At 41.8% G+C, this 18,403-nt stretch overlaps 2 protein-coding genes across 7 annotated transcripts; one reads left to right on the top strand and one right to left on the bottom strand.

Moving 5' to 3' along the window:
- Position 1: 1 nt before the first annotated feature.
- Positions 2 to 14,746, top strand: rad54l2 (RAD54 like 2). 5 transcript variants are annotated; one of them, XM_005459060.4, is made up of 22 exons: positions 2 to 187; positions 2,251 to 2,449; positions 2,598 to 2,901; positions 2,990 to 3,126; positions 3,217 to 3,360; positions 3,458 to 3,690; positions 3,815 to 3,997; positions 4,137 to 4,270; positions 4,345 to 4,541; positions 4,967 to 5,309; positions 5,417 to 5,594; positions 5,728 to 5,958; positions 6,068 to 6,186; positions 6,414 to 6,532; positions 6,812 to 6,911; positions 7,009 to 7,214; positions 7,613 to 7,788; positions 8,693 to 8,889; positions 9,107 to 9,291; positions 9,377 to 9,466; positions 9,549 to 9,644; positions 10,718 to 14,746. In XM_005459060.4, the coding sequence occupies exons 2-22, from the start codon at positions 2,302 to 2,304 to the stop codon at positions 11,740 to 11,742; spliced, it is 4,545 nt and encodes a 1,514-aa protein (XP_005459117.1). In that variant the 5' UTR covers positions 2 to 187; positions 2,251 to 2,301; the 3' UTR covers positions 11,743 to 14,746. The 5 variants fall into 5 exon arrangements, with proteins under 5 accessions (XP_005459117.1, XP_005459120.1, XP_003454637.1 ...); XM_005459063.4 differs by lacking the exon at positions 2 to 187 and adding an exon at positions 315 to 486 and having other exon boundaries at positions 3,220 to 3,360; XM_003454589.5 differs by lacking the exon at positions 2 to 187 and adding an exon at positions 315 to 486 and having other exon boundaries at positions 9,552 to 9,644.
- On the bottom strand, positions 14,407 to 17,882 carry cyb561d2 (cytochrome b561 family, member D2). 2 transcript variants are annotated; one of them, XM_019358824.2, is made up of 4 exons: positions 17,786 to 17,882; positions 16,432 to 16,677; positions 16,311 to 16,348; positions 14,407 to 16,217 (listed from the first exon to the last, which is right to left on the bottom strand). In XM_019358824.2, the coding sequence occupies exons 2-4, from the start codon at positions 16,562 to 16,564 to the stop codon at positions 15,714 to 15,716; spliced, it is 675 nt and encodes a 224-aa protein (XP_019214369.1). In that variant the 5' UTR covers positions 16,565 to 16,677; positions 17,786 to 17,882; the 3' UTR covers positions 14,407 to 15,713. The 2 variants fall into 2 exon arrangements, with proteins under 2 accessions (XP_019214369.1, XP_013132527.1); XM_013277073.3 differs by lacking the exon at positions 17,786 to 17,882 and having other exon boundaries at positions 16,432 to 16,793.
- Between the last annotated feature and the right edge of the window lie 521 nt (positions 17,883 to 18,403).

Genomic DNA, 18,403 nt, shown 5'->3' with positions numbered 1-18,403 from the left:
CGTCTAACAGTACCCATAAAAACTACACACAGAATTGTATAAATAACAGCGAGTTTGATGCCATGATTTAAACCATTAAACCTTCGGGAAACAACCAGGTCACTGATTATAATAATAGCGACTATAAAACCGCGACGTTTGTCCAAAAGCAGCAGCAGAGGACCCAAAATTTGGGGGCACCTTTAATGTAAGTCAAATAAACAGAACTATGGTAACATTAATAAGTTTACTGTAATGCGTAATATCCTAACCCAAAACTGCTAGTAAGAACGGATACCATGACCCCTGGGAAATCCGGCTAGTTAGTCGGAACACAAGTTAGAGTACTCTCTACGGGGACAGTATTGATGGTCACACTGGAAAAAATTGGAAATTAGCAACGTTTTATCAGTGCATTTACACAATTACCGTGCTTATTTGATTGAGTAATAATTATATGCACTAACATACTGGCTTCTTAAACAGCACAGTGTCCGCTTATATAAGGTAAGCTCAAGTTTACGTTTTAATTACGCGTCTTAGTTAGCCGAGTGTGTTAGCTTTGCTCTAATTTGGGTTAGCATTAGCTGCTGGGACGTTACACCTACACAGTATTAGATCGCTATCTCGCCCCAACAGAGCAGTCGGTTCTGCAAATAAAAGCCGCTGCTCTTCCAGCACAAGTCACAGACGGGTCTCAGCCCGTCCCCCCAGCTGCGGCTCATGGGCCGTGGAGGTTACCGCTGACCCTCGGGGGGCTGAAAATGCGTTTGTTGTTGTGTAATTAGCTAGCACATTGGTCTGCTGACATAGCCGACAAACAGTAACATTTTCTGTGGATGCAGTAATGTAGCCCAACAATAAGCCACCTGACGACAGGTGCTTGATGTTCATCTCTTCAAAAAAATGCATAACATCTTGCAGAGGTGGCTTCAAGCTGTCGCCATCCCGGGCTTAGAAGCCTTTTAGAAAGAGGGGGAGGGGGTTCGGGGGTTTTCTCCCGTGTGAATGAATACTTGTATTAATTTCATCTATGGACCCGGAAGGTAATAAGCAAGAAATACGAAAGCTGAAAACGAAGTATATGAGAACTGAACCTAATTTCTGTCCTCCAGACAGACTGTAAACACTAAACTTGTGAAGTTCTCCGCTATCCGACATCAGGTCAGCAGCCTTGACTTCACCTAGTGAACACGTTTTTTTTGGGCGGGGGGGGGGGGTTGCAGAACTTAACAGTAACAGCTTCATTATCATTGAACATGTGCAGCACTGTCCTCTAATTGTTGACGTTCATTGTACGATTGAGTCTTTTAAAAACGTTTAATGTAGTTATGGCTTTTGGATAAAAGACGCACAAAACAAAATCAAATCTTTGTTTTTATTGTCCTGAAACGTCTGGGCTGCAGTTCAAACTGAATGTTTCAACAACGGGATGGCTCTTTTGTGATGCTCTGGGTTTTGTTTTTGTTTTTGTTTTAGTTTGTTTTTTCGAGTTGGTGTTAATTATAAACCTCTTTTAGAGAGGGGAGATGACCCTTTGGAGTGCTTTCCTCTCTGCCGCTGTGCAGCTAACCACACACAGACACAGTATACTGAAATGCTCTTTATGGAGCAATAATGAAAGGACACAAGTTTTGTAGTGAGACAAACCTATTGCAGGATTATTTAAAAGAATTCAGATTTCTGTCTTAGATTTTGAAACAGTTGAATGTGTCCTTTTTATGGCCTATTTCTCCTTTGGATAGTGTTTATTGCTCTATCATTGCAAGGTTATGAGATGGAGAGAGGAACAAATCCAGGTTAAGTAAAGAGGAACCACAACTCAATGGCAAATTAATTTTTTTTTTTTACACTGTTTTAACAATATTTACTGTAAAAACATGTAAAGGTCTCTTTAAAATACATAGCTGCTCTTGGTTTGTAAATCTGTCTCAAATTGCACTGTGAAAAAGTACTTTCCATCTTTCTGATTTTTTTTTTTTTTTTGCCCCATTCTTCTTTGCAGAATTGTTTTAATTCAGTGACAGTGGAGGGTTTTTGATCATGAACAGCCTGTTTAAGGTGATTCCAAAGCATATCGATCTTCTTTAAAATAGTTTTTCACACAGGGCCAGGTATGCAAAAATCAGGAAGGGGATAAATACTTTTTCATGTCACTGTACATTCCACATGTTCTGGTTCCAACAATGGAGGGGATTTTTTTTTTTCTTTTTTTTGCTAACTTATCACCTTTGTTGTAATGTAAAGATTGGATGTGCCTCATTATTGCAGGGCTCCTGATGAAGGTGTGCAGGTAATACTTTGAGAGCCCCGTAAGACGCCATGTCTGAAGAGGCAATTTCAGAAAGTGACCTGGAGGCCAGCCTTAACAGTGAAGAGGAGTATTTAGAAAATGAGGAAGAGGAAGACAATGAAGACATGGAGGAAGATGAGGATGAAAATGATGGAGATGATGAAGACGACAGTGTTGGTGTGTGACAAATTAACTTTGTGCTTTTATCTCTTAATATTCAGATTCATTTCAGGCATCAAATTCAGCAGTTTTGTTCTCTTAAGCCAAAAATCTGTAGCACATATTAACTAGTATTCAACTTCATTGCTGTCTGCTCCCTTGTTAGATCGACCTGCGAGTGCCCAGAGCCGGACAGAAACGGGTCAGGATGACAGGGACTCCACCTCAGCTACCTCTGGAGAGCCTTCCTCCGAGCCTCCATCTCAGCCTGCATCCCGCCCATCCTCTAGGGCCCCTTCCAGACCTGCCTCTCGTTCTCCAACAAGCCCAGAGAACTCGAGCAAGAGTGGGCCACCTTCTAGCAAAACAAAGAAACAGAAAGCCTGTAAACTGAACAAATCCTCAAAGTCTCTGAAAGGCTCCAAACCTTCAAAGCCATCTAAGCCTGCACACATGAGGAAGAATATCAGGTACAATTATGTTTTCTATGATTTCCAGGTATATTTCCTAATAAATTTTTGCTTGTGTGTAACCAGAAAGTTTTCTCTGTGCTTATAGAAAGCTGCTGAAAGAGGATCAGCTAGAGGCTGGAACCAAGGCTGCTCAGCAGGAAGAGATGGAGAGGCGGAAACGTCTGGAGCAGCAGAGGAAGGACTTTCCTACACCAGCTCCAGCTGTCCCAGACTCTCAACTAGGTGACTTTCTAAGACTGAATTGTAAACAGTATTTCAATTTGGCAGCTTTTATAATACTCAGTTTCTAAGTTTCCCTTTCCATCTTTCCAGCAGTGGAGACTGCTTCAATTTTAGGAGAAGTGTCTCACTTAGTCCCTGGTCTCCTGGGCAAGCAGGATGTGATCTGTCTGGACAGCAGTGGTGAAGAAGATGAAAAAGCGGAGCCTACGTTGCCCGGACTTCCCATTAGAGATGGTGAGATTGATGATAGTTCTGTGCAGTTGTAATTTCTTATTTCCAAGTTAATTTAGATTATACTAACCCAGTGTTTACTTCACCAATGACTGCACAGATGTAATTGAGCTCAGTTCTGGGGATGAAGACGCCCTGCAGATAAGCAGTGAGTCGGCTGATGAGGATCCTGATGGTGCCCATGGGACAGAGGAGAGTAGTGGAGCACACATCAACGATGATCTGAACCTGCCTGATGTTCAAGGTCGAGTGCTGGTTAATATCAATCACCCTGCAGAGGAGAAAGACATTTTCCTCGCCCCACAGCTGGCCAGGGCTGTCAAACCTCATCAGGTATAGCTGCCATCTCATACAGCTCATATGCTTGCAGAACATAAACCTTTGGTAACATAAAAAAAAAAAAAATCATAGTCCAGCTTGTTTTATTGCTAAACCTTTTCTTTTCTTCATCTCCAAGATCGGGGGAATCCGGTTTCTCTATGATAACCTCATTGAGTCTCTGGAGCGCTATAATACCAGCAGTGGCTTTGGCTGCATCCTTGCTCACAGCATGGGGCTGGGCAAAACATTGCAAGTCATTTCCTTTATTGACATCCTGCTGAGGAACACTGAGGCCCACACTGTGCTTGCTATTGTCCCTGTGAGTAATCGTGTATACAGTGTTTTTTTTGGTTTTTTTAAAAAGAGTAGTTATGTAAATTGCACATTAATGTTTCCTGAAATAACAGTTATTTTAGGATTAAAGTAACATTCCACATTTTTTGTTTCCTTCATACAAGGTGAACACACTTCAGAACTGGCTAACAGAGTTTAATCTCTGGCTCCCACCTCAAGAAGCCCTCCCCCCTGACACCGACCCCACATTCGTCACTGGCCGCACATTCAAAGTTCACATTCTCAATGATGAGCACAAGTATGTAACTTGGTGATTTGTGTGCACTGTGAAATATTTGAGCGGTTTAATCATGTTGACTATGTGACCTGCAGAACAACGCTGGCCAGGGCCAAGGTTGTGGAGGAGTGGTCTAGAGATGGAGGTGTGTTGCTCATGGGTTATGAAATGTACCGGCTGCTGTCCATGAAGAAGAGCTTTGTGATGGGCAAGAAGAGGAAATCAAAGAAGCCTGCCGGACCAATCATCATTGACCTGGATGAGGAAGACAGACAGCAAGAGCTCATGAAAAGTAAGTACAAGTATAAGGAGCCTTTTGAAACTATACAAACATCTATGTAGATGTTCCTTGTCACTCTAACACTGTTTGAGTCACTGAATTGGACCTTATGACCGTGATCTGTTAATTGTACCCGCAGGCTATACAAAGAGTCATATTGTACTATTTTATGTTACTTAGCACAAGTTCTCAGGTATCTGTGACTGTGCACAGCAGCCATACAGTGAGTGAACATGCCTTTCTACCCATGCTTGTTAACATTAGCTGATAACTTAGCACTCTCTCATCTTATCTAAATAAGTCACTTAAAGCTCAGAAAAAGCTTAATGGCGGCGATAAAGCTAAAGCCGAGACTTCTAAACGAGCCAGTGACATGCGTCCATCTTTTGTATGCAGTTTACACTTGCGTCTGTTTAATTTTCATCCTTTTTCTTCAGGTATTGAGAAGGCCATAGCAAGGCCCGGCCCAGACGTAGTGATCTGTGATGAGGGCCATCGCATTAAGAACTACCACGCCAGCACATCCCAGGCCCTAAAGAACATCCGGTCCAGACGCAGGGTAGTTCTGACAGGTTACCCCCTGCAGAACAACCTTATCGAATACTGGTGCATGGTGGACTTTGTCAGGCCTGACTTTTTAGGCACACGCCAGGAATTCAGCAACATGTTTGAGCGTCCAATCCTAAATGGTCAGTGTGTGGACAGCACTCCTCAAGATGTTCGCTTGATGCGCTACCGCAGTCACGTGTTGCATAGCCTGTTGGAGGGCTTCGTCCAGCGGTAAGCTTTCAGTCTGGCTCAGAAATTGAACATTGTGAAAACGAAGCACACTAATGTGGAAGTTGCTTACCTCACCACGTTCACAGGAGTGCTTTTTTTGTTTGCAGACGAGGTCATGATGTGTTGCGAGACCAGCTTCCTACCAAGGAGGAGCATGTGATCCTGGTACGGCTCTCCCCCATTCAGAGGGCACTCTATACCGAGTTTATGAAACGCTTTCGAGAAGCAGGGAACACGGGCTGGCTCGGCCTCAATCCACTCAAAGCTTTCTGTGTTTGCTGCAAGGTAAGTCTATGGATCTTTTTTTTCCTAAAACCCCTGTTTACATTGGGGAGCTTTTTTCTTTTTCTTTTTTTCCTTTCTTCTTCATCTTATCTGAGTTGCTAAGTCCTGTGTCATCATCATCTTCTCCATCTAGATCTGGAATCACCCAGACGTCCTCTATGAAGCCCTGCAGAAAGAGAATCAGGCCAACGAGCAGGACCTAGACCTCGATGACATCACTTCAGCTAGTAACCCTCGCTGCCCTGCACCCGGTGCTGGCCTCAAATCCAAAGTAGCAGACTCAAGCAACAGTAAAGTCAACAGCACCCTGCCACCACTCAATTCCTCTCAGGACAGAGCCAATCAAGTCATCACATATGAATGGGTATGTCATGAACATAGAGCTTGGCTTGACATTTTTAATGTCACTCTTTAACAAACACACAGTTTAAAATATACCAGCAACATGCCTAAATGTTTGTTCTATACTTTAGGCAAAGGACATAATGTCCAACTATCAGAGAGGAGTTCTTGAGAACTCTGCCAAGATGGTTCTGCTCTTCCACTTGATTGATGAGAGTGTGAGGAGAAGAGACAAGATTTTGGTCTTTAGGTAAGTCCTCTGCCCCATGCACAGCGCATTAAAGATAAATCCACCAATAAGAAGCTTATAGAAGACACTGACTGCAGTTTGCCTAATCAACCTAATTTTTCTAGGTTTTCTGCATCTCACATTCTGAACTTTCTTGAAAGCAAAACCAATTACTGGTCATAGCCATAAAAGTAAGCACATTTACTATTCTTAGCCCTTACAATCTGTTTTTGCTGTATTTCTATTAGCCAAAGCTTGTCCACCTTGACGGTCATTGAGGACTTCTTATCAAAGAGACCCATGCCGCAGGGCATTGCCTCCACTGATGGCCAGAGCCAAAACTGGGTTCGCAACCTCAATTACTACAGTGAGTCATCCAATCTGCGCCCTCTGCAGAAAATGCGGTCTTCAACACCGAAACCTCAAAGTTGTGATTGCCTTTATTGATTTGGTGTCCCTGGCTGCAGTTTCTATAGTATTGGATTCCTCCACTCATTATATTCTTTTGTGGAGAAGACAATGTATTCTATAGGAATTTGATGAAAATGTTCCTAAACTGAGTATCTCTTCTTCATTTCACAAGTTAAAGTGTGTTCAGGTGTTTCACTGTAAAGAGATGCTATACCCCTGCTTTGTCTGTCTGCAGGACTGGATGGGAGTACATCTGCCTCAGAAAGGGAGCGGCTTATTAATCAGTTTAATGACACAGAAAACCGCTCAACATGGGTCTTCCTGCTTTCTACCAGGTATAAATCTCTGCATTCTCTTCCTGTTTATTCTTTTTCTCACCTTTTCTCATTAATTATTTATTTAATATTTATTTGTTATTTTTGTGTATTTCAGAGCGGGCTGTTTGGGGGTAAATTTGATTGGAGCAAATCGCGTCGTCGTGTTTGATGCATCGTGGAACCCCTGTCATGATGCCCAGGCTGTGTGTAGGGTTTACCGATATGGTCAGAGAAAGCCCTGCCACATTTACCGCCTCGTCTGTGACTTTACCTTGGAGAAAAAGATCTACGACAGACAAGTCTCCAAACAGGGCATGTCAGGTAAGGGATTTCTTAATCTGAACAAGAGCTGTTAATCGTTACAGTGGACAGGTACTTCACTTGAGCCCTTATAAAAGCTCTGGTCTTGCCCCAGTTAAACAGACCTAGAGACCAAGTAGCAACCATATACCAAAATGTGTTCCCTGACTGGTTGGAGTGTGCTTGTTGATACTTGGTGTGAAATTGATTCCCAAAGCCAGAGTTACACAGGCCTAGAGACTGACCAGTGATATAGTGATAGCAACGGGTTACTGGCAGTTGCTACCATGGCACTGGTTGCAACAAGGTATATGGTGCTGCACCAAAAATCTTCTTGCCATTGCTTTGCTTTGTTGCTTTGTTACTAACATCGAATGGAATTTCTCAAATGCTGAAACTTTGTTTCTGTGTCTTTAAAGACCGCGTGGTTGATGACCTGAACCCAGTGCTTAACTTTACTCGTAAGGAGGTGGAGTCGCTGCTGCACTTTGTTGAGGAGGAGCCTGAAGCTGAGAAGATCCTTCTAGAATCCCTGGCAATATATGAGCCAGTGATATCTCAAGCTTGTCAGCTTTATCCACATCTCATCACAAAGGTACTGTTGCAATAAAGTTGTTACATGTAATCCACAGACTCAAGCACATCCTATTTCAAAGTACGGTAGGAGGTTTAGTTAGTGGAATGTTGTGCTGTGATATATTAAAAGATAACCGTCAAATTTTCAGAATTTGCTATTGCTTAAGTAAGAATATTTTTAAAAAGCAGTGGTTCTTTTTCTTATAAGCTGACTCTAAGTGCAATAAAAGCTTCCCAACAAGAATTAGTTGCCAGCCAGCTCTCCTGCTGAGTTACAGCTGAACCACAGAAGACCAAAGTCTTAACTGTGTGGTGAATAAGTAAGCAGGAGAAAAATCCTTCCATCCATTCATTTTCTTAACTGCTTTACCAGTTCAGTGTCATACGGGGTCTGAAACCCTGTCCCAGCTATCATAGGACGGGAGACAAGGTACACACAGTTTATCGCAGGGCAAACACAAGTTGAAATAGACAACCATTCATGATCACATTCACACTTATAGCCAATTTAGATCACCAGTTAACCTAACCTAAGTAGCTGGATAGTGTAGTGGTAAGACTACACACCTCTGGAGTGGGGATCACAAGTTCGTTTCCCACCAGGTATCCAGTAACCAGTATCCTGGCTAGATCCCCCATGCTAAAAACCAGCCCTGGAGTGGCGCGGCTACGTCTGCAGCCTGTCCACAGTTCAGGACACAAGCATTTCACTGCATGTTCACTATATGTTGTACTGTGTATGTGACAAATAAAATTTGTATTGTATTAATAACTCCTGGTACTGTGGAAGGAGGCCATTTAAAAAAAACGTGGTACTCAGAGTCCTTTTTGACTGTCGAGCGAATGTGGCATGTGAGAGAGCTGCCTCTTGCATGAAATGCGGCATTGCTGATATTTGATTCAGTTTCAATGAATTTCAACAGCTACCTTTCCACCACGAGTCTCTGCTGGTGGACCGGAAAGAGTCGAAACTGACCAAAGCAGAGAAGAGAGCTGCTAAGAAGAGCTACGAGGATGAGAAACGAGCCTCTGTACCTTATTCCCGTCCATCATATGCCCCCTATTACCCAACCAGTGATTATCCGCTCACAAACATGCCAGCATTTAGCCAGCGTGGATGGTGAGTGCAAGCCTACAGTGTTTTGTTTTGCATTCATTGAATGTTTGTTTCTGATTTTCTGTTGAAGTTATTAAGTAATGAGTCATTAAAGTCATTACTACACTAAGTATCTGGTATAATATAATAAAAAAAATCACTCCAGGTTTGGCAAAGTCTGAAGTAAGTGTGTGTGTACGTGTGTGTGTTCATCTAGTAAGTTCAGCCTTCATATTTGCAGGCGTCCCATGACACGGCCAGATGACAAGCCCGTGGCAAGTGTCAGGCCAATTCAGTCAACACCAATACCCATGATGCCTCGCCAGGTTGGCATGGGCATGGTTGGCTCCGGCTCTCCCGGCAGTCTCCCTGTCAACTTTCTCCAGAAAGCTGGTGTTTACGTGCAGAGGATTGTCACCACAACAGGTAATCATGATGTTTTTAAATGTTTAAATCACAATAAATAAATAAATAATCAGATATTACATCCGCCATTTGTCTGGATTCACAGATATAGTAATCCCAGGAGCCAACAGCTCAACAGATGTTCAAGCTCGAATCAGCGCAGGAGAGAGCATCCATGTTATCAGAGGATCTAAAGGTTGGTTCAGTGCTGTGTTAAGAACTCTGTGCATACAAACACTCATTTAAACGTCTCTCTTCACTTACTCTTTTCTGCAAAGCAGGTACCTACATCAGAACAAACGATGGACGAATATTTGCCATTCGATCTGGAAAGATCAGTCGACCTGTAGCCGGGGGTTCTGCTGCTTCAAGAGGTAGGGGTTTTCCTCTTTTGAATATATATATGCTGCAGTCTTACGCTCAATCAAATTTAGATATTTCTCTTCTGGTCTGTAATGCCGTTTATCCATCCAAGTTGGGGGCGTCAGACACAAGGCCCAGGTGCCAGAATTGACCTGGCAGGGACTCCAGTCTGGCCCACCTGATGTCATTGGAGCATCTAAAGGAGGCCATAAATATTGGACTTTTAACAGTATTGTTATATAGCATTTCCTACTGATAAAGGCCTCCCCCATGGCTATTCATGGCCTCCTGAGAATCGAGGAAACAAGTGTCTTTCAGTTGGACTGCTATTTGGAGCTAAAAGAGGCAACCTAAAAACACATGAGTGACCAGGATGTCCTCTTTTGAGCACAATAGGACTCAAAAGAGTCCTTTTGACTCAAATAAGTCAAAAGATGGAGACCAAAAAGAAATGTCCATTAAAGAGGACATAAATAAATAGGCTGGTTCTCAGGAGGATAGTACACCAAAGTAATTGAGTAATAAATAATTAATTAGATGATAGTGAAAAACTGGAACTTTTCTATCTACAATAGAAAATTTTGTTTTGTTTTGTTTTGCTTTGTTTTTTTTTTTTTTTTTTACAAAGTGTAGTTAATGTGCAGTTCCTTAGTCTGATGGAAAGGGGAGTTTCTTTGGTCTGACCCACTTAATATCAAAGTGGGTTGTATGTGGCCCTCGATGTAAAACAAGTTTGACATCCCTGATCCAAGTCATTTAGGTGAGACAGGGAGAGTATGTAGGACCTATTTTCTTTTTCAGATGTATGTCTTTGATTCTTTGAGGACCACAACATTTCATCTTGTTCCATTATATTTAAGAGAAGTTGGACAAACTGGGGAACTGTAGAAAAATAGGTGAACTGTCCCTTTAATCAGTGATCATATTTGTGCAATGTGCTACATCAAGTTTTTTAACAACATTTTCAGCTTATAACTTTGTCATTTTCTTTTCAGGAATGACCTTCCAAATTAAATTCCCCAAAGACGGGAACTCTGTATAAGTTTCCTGACATTTCATGTCTGCATTTCGGTCTTCTCCACAGACACCCAGGGTTCGGGGATCCGACCAGTCAGTAATGGCTGTTCTTCCCCTGTGGATCAAAACCAACGTTCCCCCAACGGCGAGCAGCGACCCTCTTCTCCCTTAGGCACTGAGATTCTCAGAGAGCTCAGCCATTACACCTCATCCACAGGCGACGCTGCTGCTGCTGCTGCTGCTGCTGGAGCAGGGAACGATTTGGCGTCGCCGTCAGACATGTCATCTGTGCCGTCGGGAGATGGAAACGCTTCACAAAACTATCAGGCCCGCGATCTCAGTAGGCTCGGTGACGACCTCCTGAGTTCATCTTTAGAGATGCGAGGCACCAAACGCAAGAGTACTGAAAGTCAGGGAAACGCACAAATGGGAGACAAATGTACTTCTGCTGCAGCTCATTTCCCTGCGCTTTCAGGTGGGCTCAGTTTTCCTCCAGTGGGTCTGAACTCTTCATCCCTACTTGGGAACCTTGGTCACCCACTTAGTCACCCACTTCTAATGGCTGGTAGTGGTGGATCATCATTCCTACAAACACCAGGACAAACACTGGCTGACCTACAGACCATATTTCCCTCTGCAGGCACAGACCTACTGAGACAACCTGCCACAGGGAACGGGCACCTTCCCACCCCTTCCTCTTCCTCTCTGTCCCCTATTTTCTCCTCTGCCTCTACCACCATTCCTATGTCATCTACATCCTCAGCAGCAACTTCTTCCTCCCTACCATCTGGTTCTCTGCCTCGGTACTTGATGAACCCCAACATGGCTGGCCTGCTTTCACCAAGGTTCCCCCTCAGCTTCGGTCAGCCATTGCTCTCTGAGCCGAGGCTGTTCTCCACGCCTCTTCTCTCAGGGTCAGGGGGGTTTTCTGCACCCAACTCCAGCTCGGCTACATCCAGCTTCCTGTCCCACTTCAACAATCCCACTTCCAGCCTGTTGGGGGCAGCTCTGACCCAACCAGACAGACATCAAAGTACAGAGAATGGCGGTGACAGTTCAGATGATGATGTTATTGAGGTGACAGGCCAGTAAGTCAGGAGTCTCAGAAAGTACTGGCAAGGCAGTTACACGCATACACACCTGTTTAACCTAAAGTGCATTAGGAATGGGAATATTTAAATCTTTTATGCAACTAAATCAACTAAATTCTGTTGTACCCCTCAAAGTTGCGTGCTATTTTCTGAATTTGAATTTGCTCTCAGAATGCAAATGAATTAAAGAGAAAAAAGTGCAACTTGATTAGATTGAAATGCATAAATAATAAAACTTCTCAGGAAGCATTTATGTTAATCCTGAACCTCTTAAATAGAATGAAGTTACCTGCTTTGACTTTATTTGGCAGTGTTTCACTTATGACGTCATAAGTGAAACACATCTGAATTCCCATTTCTAATGATGTCATTAAACATCACACATCAGGACGTTCACAAACAGCTCATACCTTATTGACTTTCCAGAGTCAAGAGTTACAAAATCCTCATGCTGACTGTCCCAGGTTGTTGAGCTGGAGCAGCAGAGCAGTGGGAACAGACCTTTGTCATATGGGGACCAGCCGAATCTTTCAGGGAGGCAAAACAGCCTCTTTGTGCTACGTTTTTAAGCGAGGCTACGCGTACAGTTTTCTTTCCTCTGACTTTAAATGAAAGTGATTTGAAACTTCTTCTTTTTTTCATGGCCAGTTTCTTATTAAAAAGTGTAACAAAACTGGAACGCTACATGCCACAATAATGAATAACTCACAGTAGCTAATGGGTGGGGGGATTGTGAAAATCCCCAATATATTGAGAGATGATCCTTCAAGGCTCACCTTTAACAACAGGAATTTTAGGCTTTCAAGCATATTTTAGTCTTTAGCAGTTTGATAGACATTGTAGCTCCCCTGTTAAAGGATATGTGTGATACTATAATTGAACATGTTGATACTTTGTAAATAAACAGTCATTATCATTGTTTATATTGCAAGTCAATACTGTGCAGTGTGTAGATTTTGGTTGTAAGGAAATGGTTTATTAATATGGTGACAGTCATCATGATAAACCCACCCTGAGGATGCTGGGGAAGCAAATTTCTGTTTAACTTTGTATTTTTTTTTCCCTTAAAATTAAAATGAATGTACTATCATGCTAGCCTTTGATAACACAGGGGCAGGGACATGGATTTGGACTGTGTTCTTTCATTTTTAGCCTTAAATAAACACAGAGGGGTCTTCAGTCTTAGCATTTATCTTATTTTTTACAAATCTGTCCTACTGACATTTAGACCCTCGGCGGCAAACTGAAAACACAAATTTAAGGTAGATTTTGACTCAAAGCCAAAAGGAGCTCAAACCAAGGTTTAATGTTGCTAGCTTATTTGCAGAAGCCTGTCATTTCTCCTCCATTACAGTTCTTACTGAAGTGTCCCCACCATTTTGTTCATGACTACTCCGTGAGCTTACACTCAACATGTAATCTCAGCTGCAGTAACTGTATTAGGGTTTTTCTTTCTGAGAACAAATGTTACCTGAGCTATAGAAACCATTGCATTCATGCAGCCTGAGAGCATCAAAATGTCGCTAATGTAGCCACCAACCATCAAATTAGATGTAACTACCCTTTCGGTACAACCACCTGTGACTGTGGCAGAACCGGGTCAGGTGATATGGTGGCCTTACAAAACTGACAGTGCCATAATGTGGTAGCTTTTCACCTCAGTGCAGTGCAGTGTAAGTAGCTTCTGTCAGTAGTGTCAGTCAGTGTAGATATGCGGTGCTTTAGGGAGTTTGGGTCTTCACTGTTCTCTGTAGCCTTGTGTTTCTGTGTTATCATGTCACCTTGAGCTAATTAGTTTTAGGAAAGTCGCTTTCCTCTGTTGGTAAACTAGGCTAGATGCTTATTAGCCTTTAGAGACACTGGATAACCTGAGACAACAGATCATTCCCTGTTGAGTTACGTTACTCGTATGCGTTTTATTCTGGGGACCTTCTCTCTCCCCTGTTGAGTACTGTTCTTTTTTATTTGCTGCAGGTTTCCTCTGTCAGCTTGGATACTTCTATTTTTTTCTCCCCCTCCAGTTTTTCTTGAACACATCTTAGGAACTTGTGATTTGGTTTGTTTCCAATTTGAAGGTAAAGCTAGCACTTTGTAAAAGGACCATATCTGCTGGTGAGCTGTACAAGGTACAAAATAACGACCCCGTGTCTTTGTTACGTCTTCTCGATCAGTTGGAAACGCTTTACATCTTTTGTTCTTTGGAATATTTCATTCATTTACAAAAAAAAAAAAATCTTTGGTGTTCACCTGGCAGTCGTGTCCCTCATTACAGTCTAAATATCTGAAATGTATTTATTTATGATGGAAAATGTTGTTTTTGTAATTACATTTTTTAACTTTTTTTTTTCGATTTGTCCCATTAATGGCTGCTCTAGTAAGAGTTTCATACATGCAGCCTAAACCGAAGCAAAATATGACTGTGTTATCAATGTTATTTTAACAATAAAACACTCTTCTATTGCAGTGTCAATCATACACAAATACATTTATTTTAAATGCCATGATGTATCCAAACGTGACTGTACAAATAATCAGAAATGACAGGATCACCAGTAACCTGAGAAGAGGTCAACATTATTTCAATGTTAGGTCAATATACACTATATTATGGGCTTTTAACCCCCCACCCCCCAAAAAATAATCCTAACCCATTAGATTTAAGTCCTTTTTTTTTAATGCCGTTTGTTCAGTCGTCAGCAAGACTGAGCGAAACCGAATTCTGTTAGCCTCGGAGGAGAGGTGGAGCATGGATAAAAGAAGATCCTATTACATTTTTGTGTAAATCCTGATGGGGTTTTTTTTCTTTAAAATTGTAAGACAGGACATTGGCCTGGGCAGAGGAAATGCTCTCTTGGGTATATTTAAATCAGATGGCGCTCAAGTAACATGTCAAGCAAGAGACTGAAGCAGCAGTTGGCAGCTCTAATTACAGCCTGACTGATTTATCGGCTAACCAGTATTATTGTCCAATATTAGGTATTTGCTAATCTATAAATGAATGAAAACTTTAACATTTTAAAAGATGGAGAAACACCCTTCAACTATATTGAGAGTGCTGATTTTGGAGAGGGCACCCTGCACCTTCCATGTTTGCAACACTACAAACACCAGTTGATCTGAGGAGAGCATAAACAAGTAAATAAATGGTGTGTATATATATTCATACATGTACACACACACACACACACACACATATATAGATATATATATATATATATATACACACATTATATCATTCTTTAAAATCCCTTATTGAATAAGTACTAGCTCCAACATTCCACCCTTTGCAAGCGTGAGATCTATGTTTGTTTGTTTAAAACTGCAACATTTTTTACTTAACACAAAAACTTTTATCATTAAGTTAAAGCTAACATGAATTAACAGAAACTAAACAAACAAGCCAGACAGCAGCTTTGGTATCGTCTGCCCCAAAATTAGAGGCCAACTGGTGTCAGTTTTTTTAAGAACAATACCAATGCTGATAGTTGATATAAAAATCTAATATCCAATAAATCTGCCAATATTTTATTTTCTTTCAACATTTACTCTAACGTTGATGTGTAGTTATTTATTTACTCGCTTACACTCTTCTCGACACTCAAAATATAAAGGCTGCTTCTTCTGTCTCATCTTTAATTCTGATTTACTGGCTATTATGAATGCTGATAGTATTAAGATCAGCAAATAGCTGATATTTGTTGATAACCCAAAATCCCAGAAAGACTACATAAGACATGACCTCAGTGTCTATAATTGCAGCTCTGGTTCCATGCGTATTGAAAAAGGATTTCATTAATCACACATAGTGCCTTTTCTTCTTCAAAAACAAACAAACAAAAAAACATCAGGGAGGCACACAGCAGCAAAAACCAGCACCTTTTGCCCTCCACGTAAATCAATAATAAAAAAAAAAAATCATCCAACTCAAATAAATTTAATCTGTGAGGCTAGCTCATCTTAAGTTCTTTTACATCAGGACTGAAACCGTTTTTTAGCCATGTAAGATCTGGAGACTTGGTTCATTATGACAAAGGCACTGAGCACCAGGCAGAGTGCTGACAGGTACCAGGCGTATTCTCTGACAGCTCCAGCGAACCACACAGAGCAGAGGCCCAGGAGCATGCTGGCACTGCCAAGCAGGTAGGTGATGAGTCCAGAAGCTGCGTGGTAGCGCTTTAGTTTGGCGAGGGACCAGCCTTTGGCTAGAGAAGGATAACTGAGAGGCATTGCTGCCAAGGACTGCGCAATGACCACACACACTGTCAGCAGGCCCAGCAGACCATGCCACGAGGTGAAGTGGGGTTTACCATTCAGGTGTTTGTTATAAAAGATGGCAGCAAAGCCCAGGACTGCACAAGAAGCACAGAGGCCCTGCAGGAGCCGGTGAACACCACCTTTGGTTTTGTGTGAAAAACTTTTGATAGGAGAGCCCTCAGGTGAGAAGAGGAGTATGGCTTCTGTCATGAAGAAGGAAAACTGGAGGGAAAGGACATTAACTGAGTTGTTGGCAAATTTGATCACATTGTGAGAATTAAAGAATCTAAGAACAATTTAACTGTTTAAACTTACAGCTAGTGTCATCAAGAAAGGATGCCAAGAAAACCAACCTAAAACAAAACAGGAAATCAAATTAAACGCGATGCAATGACGGGCACTGCTGTAGAAATGTGTGATTACTTAAGGCACTCACTTGTACCGGGTCGAGAGAGAACTGAGATGAAGACAGTGAAGCCGAAGCAGATGAGGTGGGTCAACACAACAGACGCTGTTCTGGTCAAGCCATAAAGCCGAGGCTCTGATTCAGGCTCTTTCTTGTGAACCATGTCTTTAAAATTCACTCAATCGCCACAATGTGAACTCGCCGTTGGTTGAAGCAATGAGAAGCGGAAGTGACGATGGGCCAAAAGTCCTTGCGTTATCTTCTTTTGCTGCTCCACTGTTTTATTTAACAACCCGGCACAAACAAAAGCCTACATTAGTAATTCATTAACATGTCACTTGTCGTTACGTCAACACACGCCAAGCTTTGGTGTTTTCCGCCGGCGAGGATAAGACTTCCGGTTAGGTTTTTCAAAATAAATTACGTTGACGCACATCCACACAAACGTTCATACGGAAGCTCTGTAATAAGTCAGATGATTTACCTGAATTTGATAGCCCCACATTGTCAAATAATACAAGAAAAATTTTCATTATTAACATCTTGTCCGACTGTGTCAAATTTGACACGGTTCTTCTACTATTATTATTTTTTTTTCTTCTTCTTCTTCTTCTTCTTCTTCTTCTTCTTTTATCTTAGCGGCTCCCTTTATGGGTCAGAGTCAGATTTATTGTCACATCAGAGATTAACAAAAGTAAAAAGTGGGTGGAAAACTTTTTGTTTCGGAACAGATCAGCAGAAACACAGGGAGACACCACATTTTATATATGCTCAAATGCATAAGTAAAAGAGCATATGTCTGACATCAAAATAGTAATAAAAATAGAAGTAAATTAATAGGTCTTAATTTATTCAGCAACCTGACAGCAGTTGAAAAATAGCTCTTTTGCATCCTGGTCGTGCACCTGAGGATACATTTATAGTGTTTCCACATGATAATGATCCACTGTCGTTGACTTTTCCTTCTCGCAGCTTCATATCAAGCACATGCCCAAACCAGCTCAGCCTTGCTTCACTAACTCAACCTGAGCTGGTCTCACTACCATCTTGTAAGGGTCCCCTTTCATTCTTGCTGCCTGTCCATCTGTCACAGATCATCCCTGATACTTAACTTCATTACCTCTCTTATGCATTATTGTTTTAGAGGGTTGACCCCAGGTATTCACACTCATCCACTTTCACTGCCTCTGCTCCTTGCAGCTGTTACACCTGCTTCCCTCTCTGTCACACACATGCATTCTGTCTCAAACTTCACACGCAGCGCATCCCCCCTAAATATTGACTGAAGTAGCCTCTCAAACATGTATGCAACACAGTCCTGCACATAAACACATTTATCCTTATCTTGAATTAAATCATGTAAGTAAATAAGGTTATACCATACCAGATGGAGCATTAACCTTGGATGCTGCAAATGATCTATTGATATAGGAGCATCTCCACAAGAGTTTCCATAACAATCGTTTCCTTGGCCTGTCTGATCTGAAAAATACGGACATAATATTTTAGTCCACCAGCCCAAGATCTGAGCTTTGAATGATTAACCTGTAGTAGTCTGTGCAAAGACTCAGAAATAACTCAAATCCAAATAAAACGGCAGCTTTTATTCTGAAACCGGAATTCCCACAATTCTTTTCTGTTTATTCTAACCACCTTAACCACTGGCTTCAGCTGCTGGCTGACGTGGACAGAACATTGTAGTACAACCGCTCCTCAAAAGTGCTTGAATACTTGCACGCGATTGCTGCCAGGCCCTTTAACACGTGGTTAAGGTCCTTGAAAAGGTGTATTTATCTCTAACAAAGTGGTTTTGTAGCTGTCGGTTATTGAGAAAATTCTGCACAATAAATTTAGGTGCCATTAGATGCATCCCTCCTGCTATTTATTGCACAGTGGATAAGAAGTGTCATCTAAAGTACCTAAAGCATTTCCTCAGTTTATGTTATATGTCAGACTAATAGCACCAGTTCCACATCTAGCACTCACTGGTCAGCTGCCTATT

Source organism: Oreochromis niloticus, linkage group LG5 (genome assembly GCF_001858045.2).
Source record: "Oreochromis niloticus isolate F11D_XX linkage group LG5, O_niloticus_UMD_NMBU, whole genome shotgun sequence".
Classification (NCBI taxonomy): domain Eukaryota; kingdom Metazoa; phylum Chordata; class Actinopteri; order Cichliformes; family Cichlidae; genus Oreochromis; species Oreochromis niloticus.
This window is presented reverse-complemented; position numbering and strand designations above follow the sequence as displayed.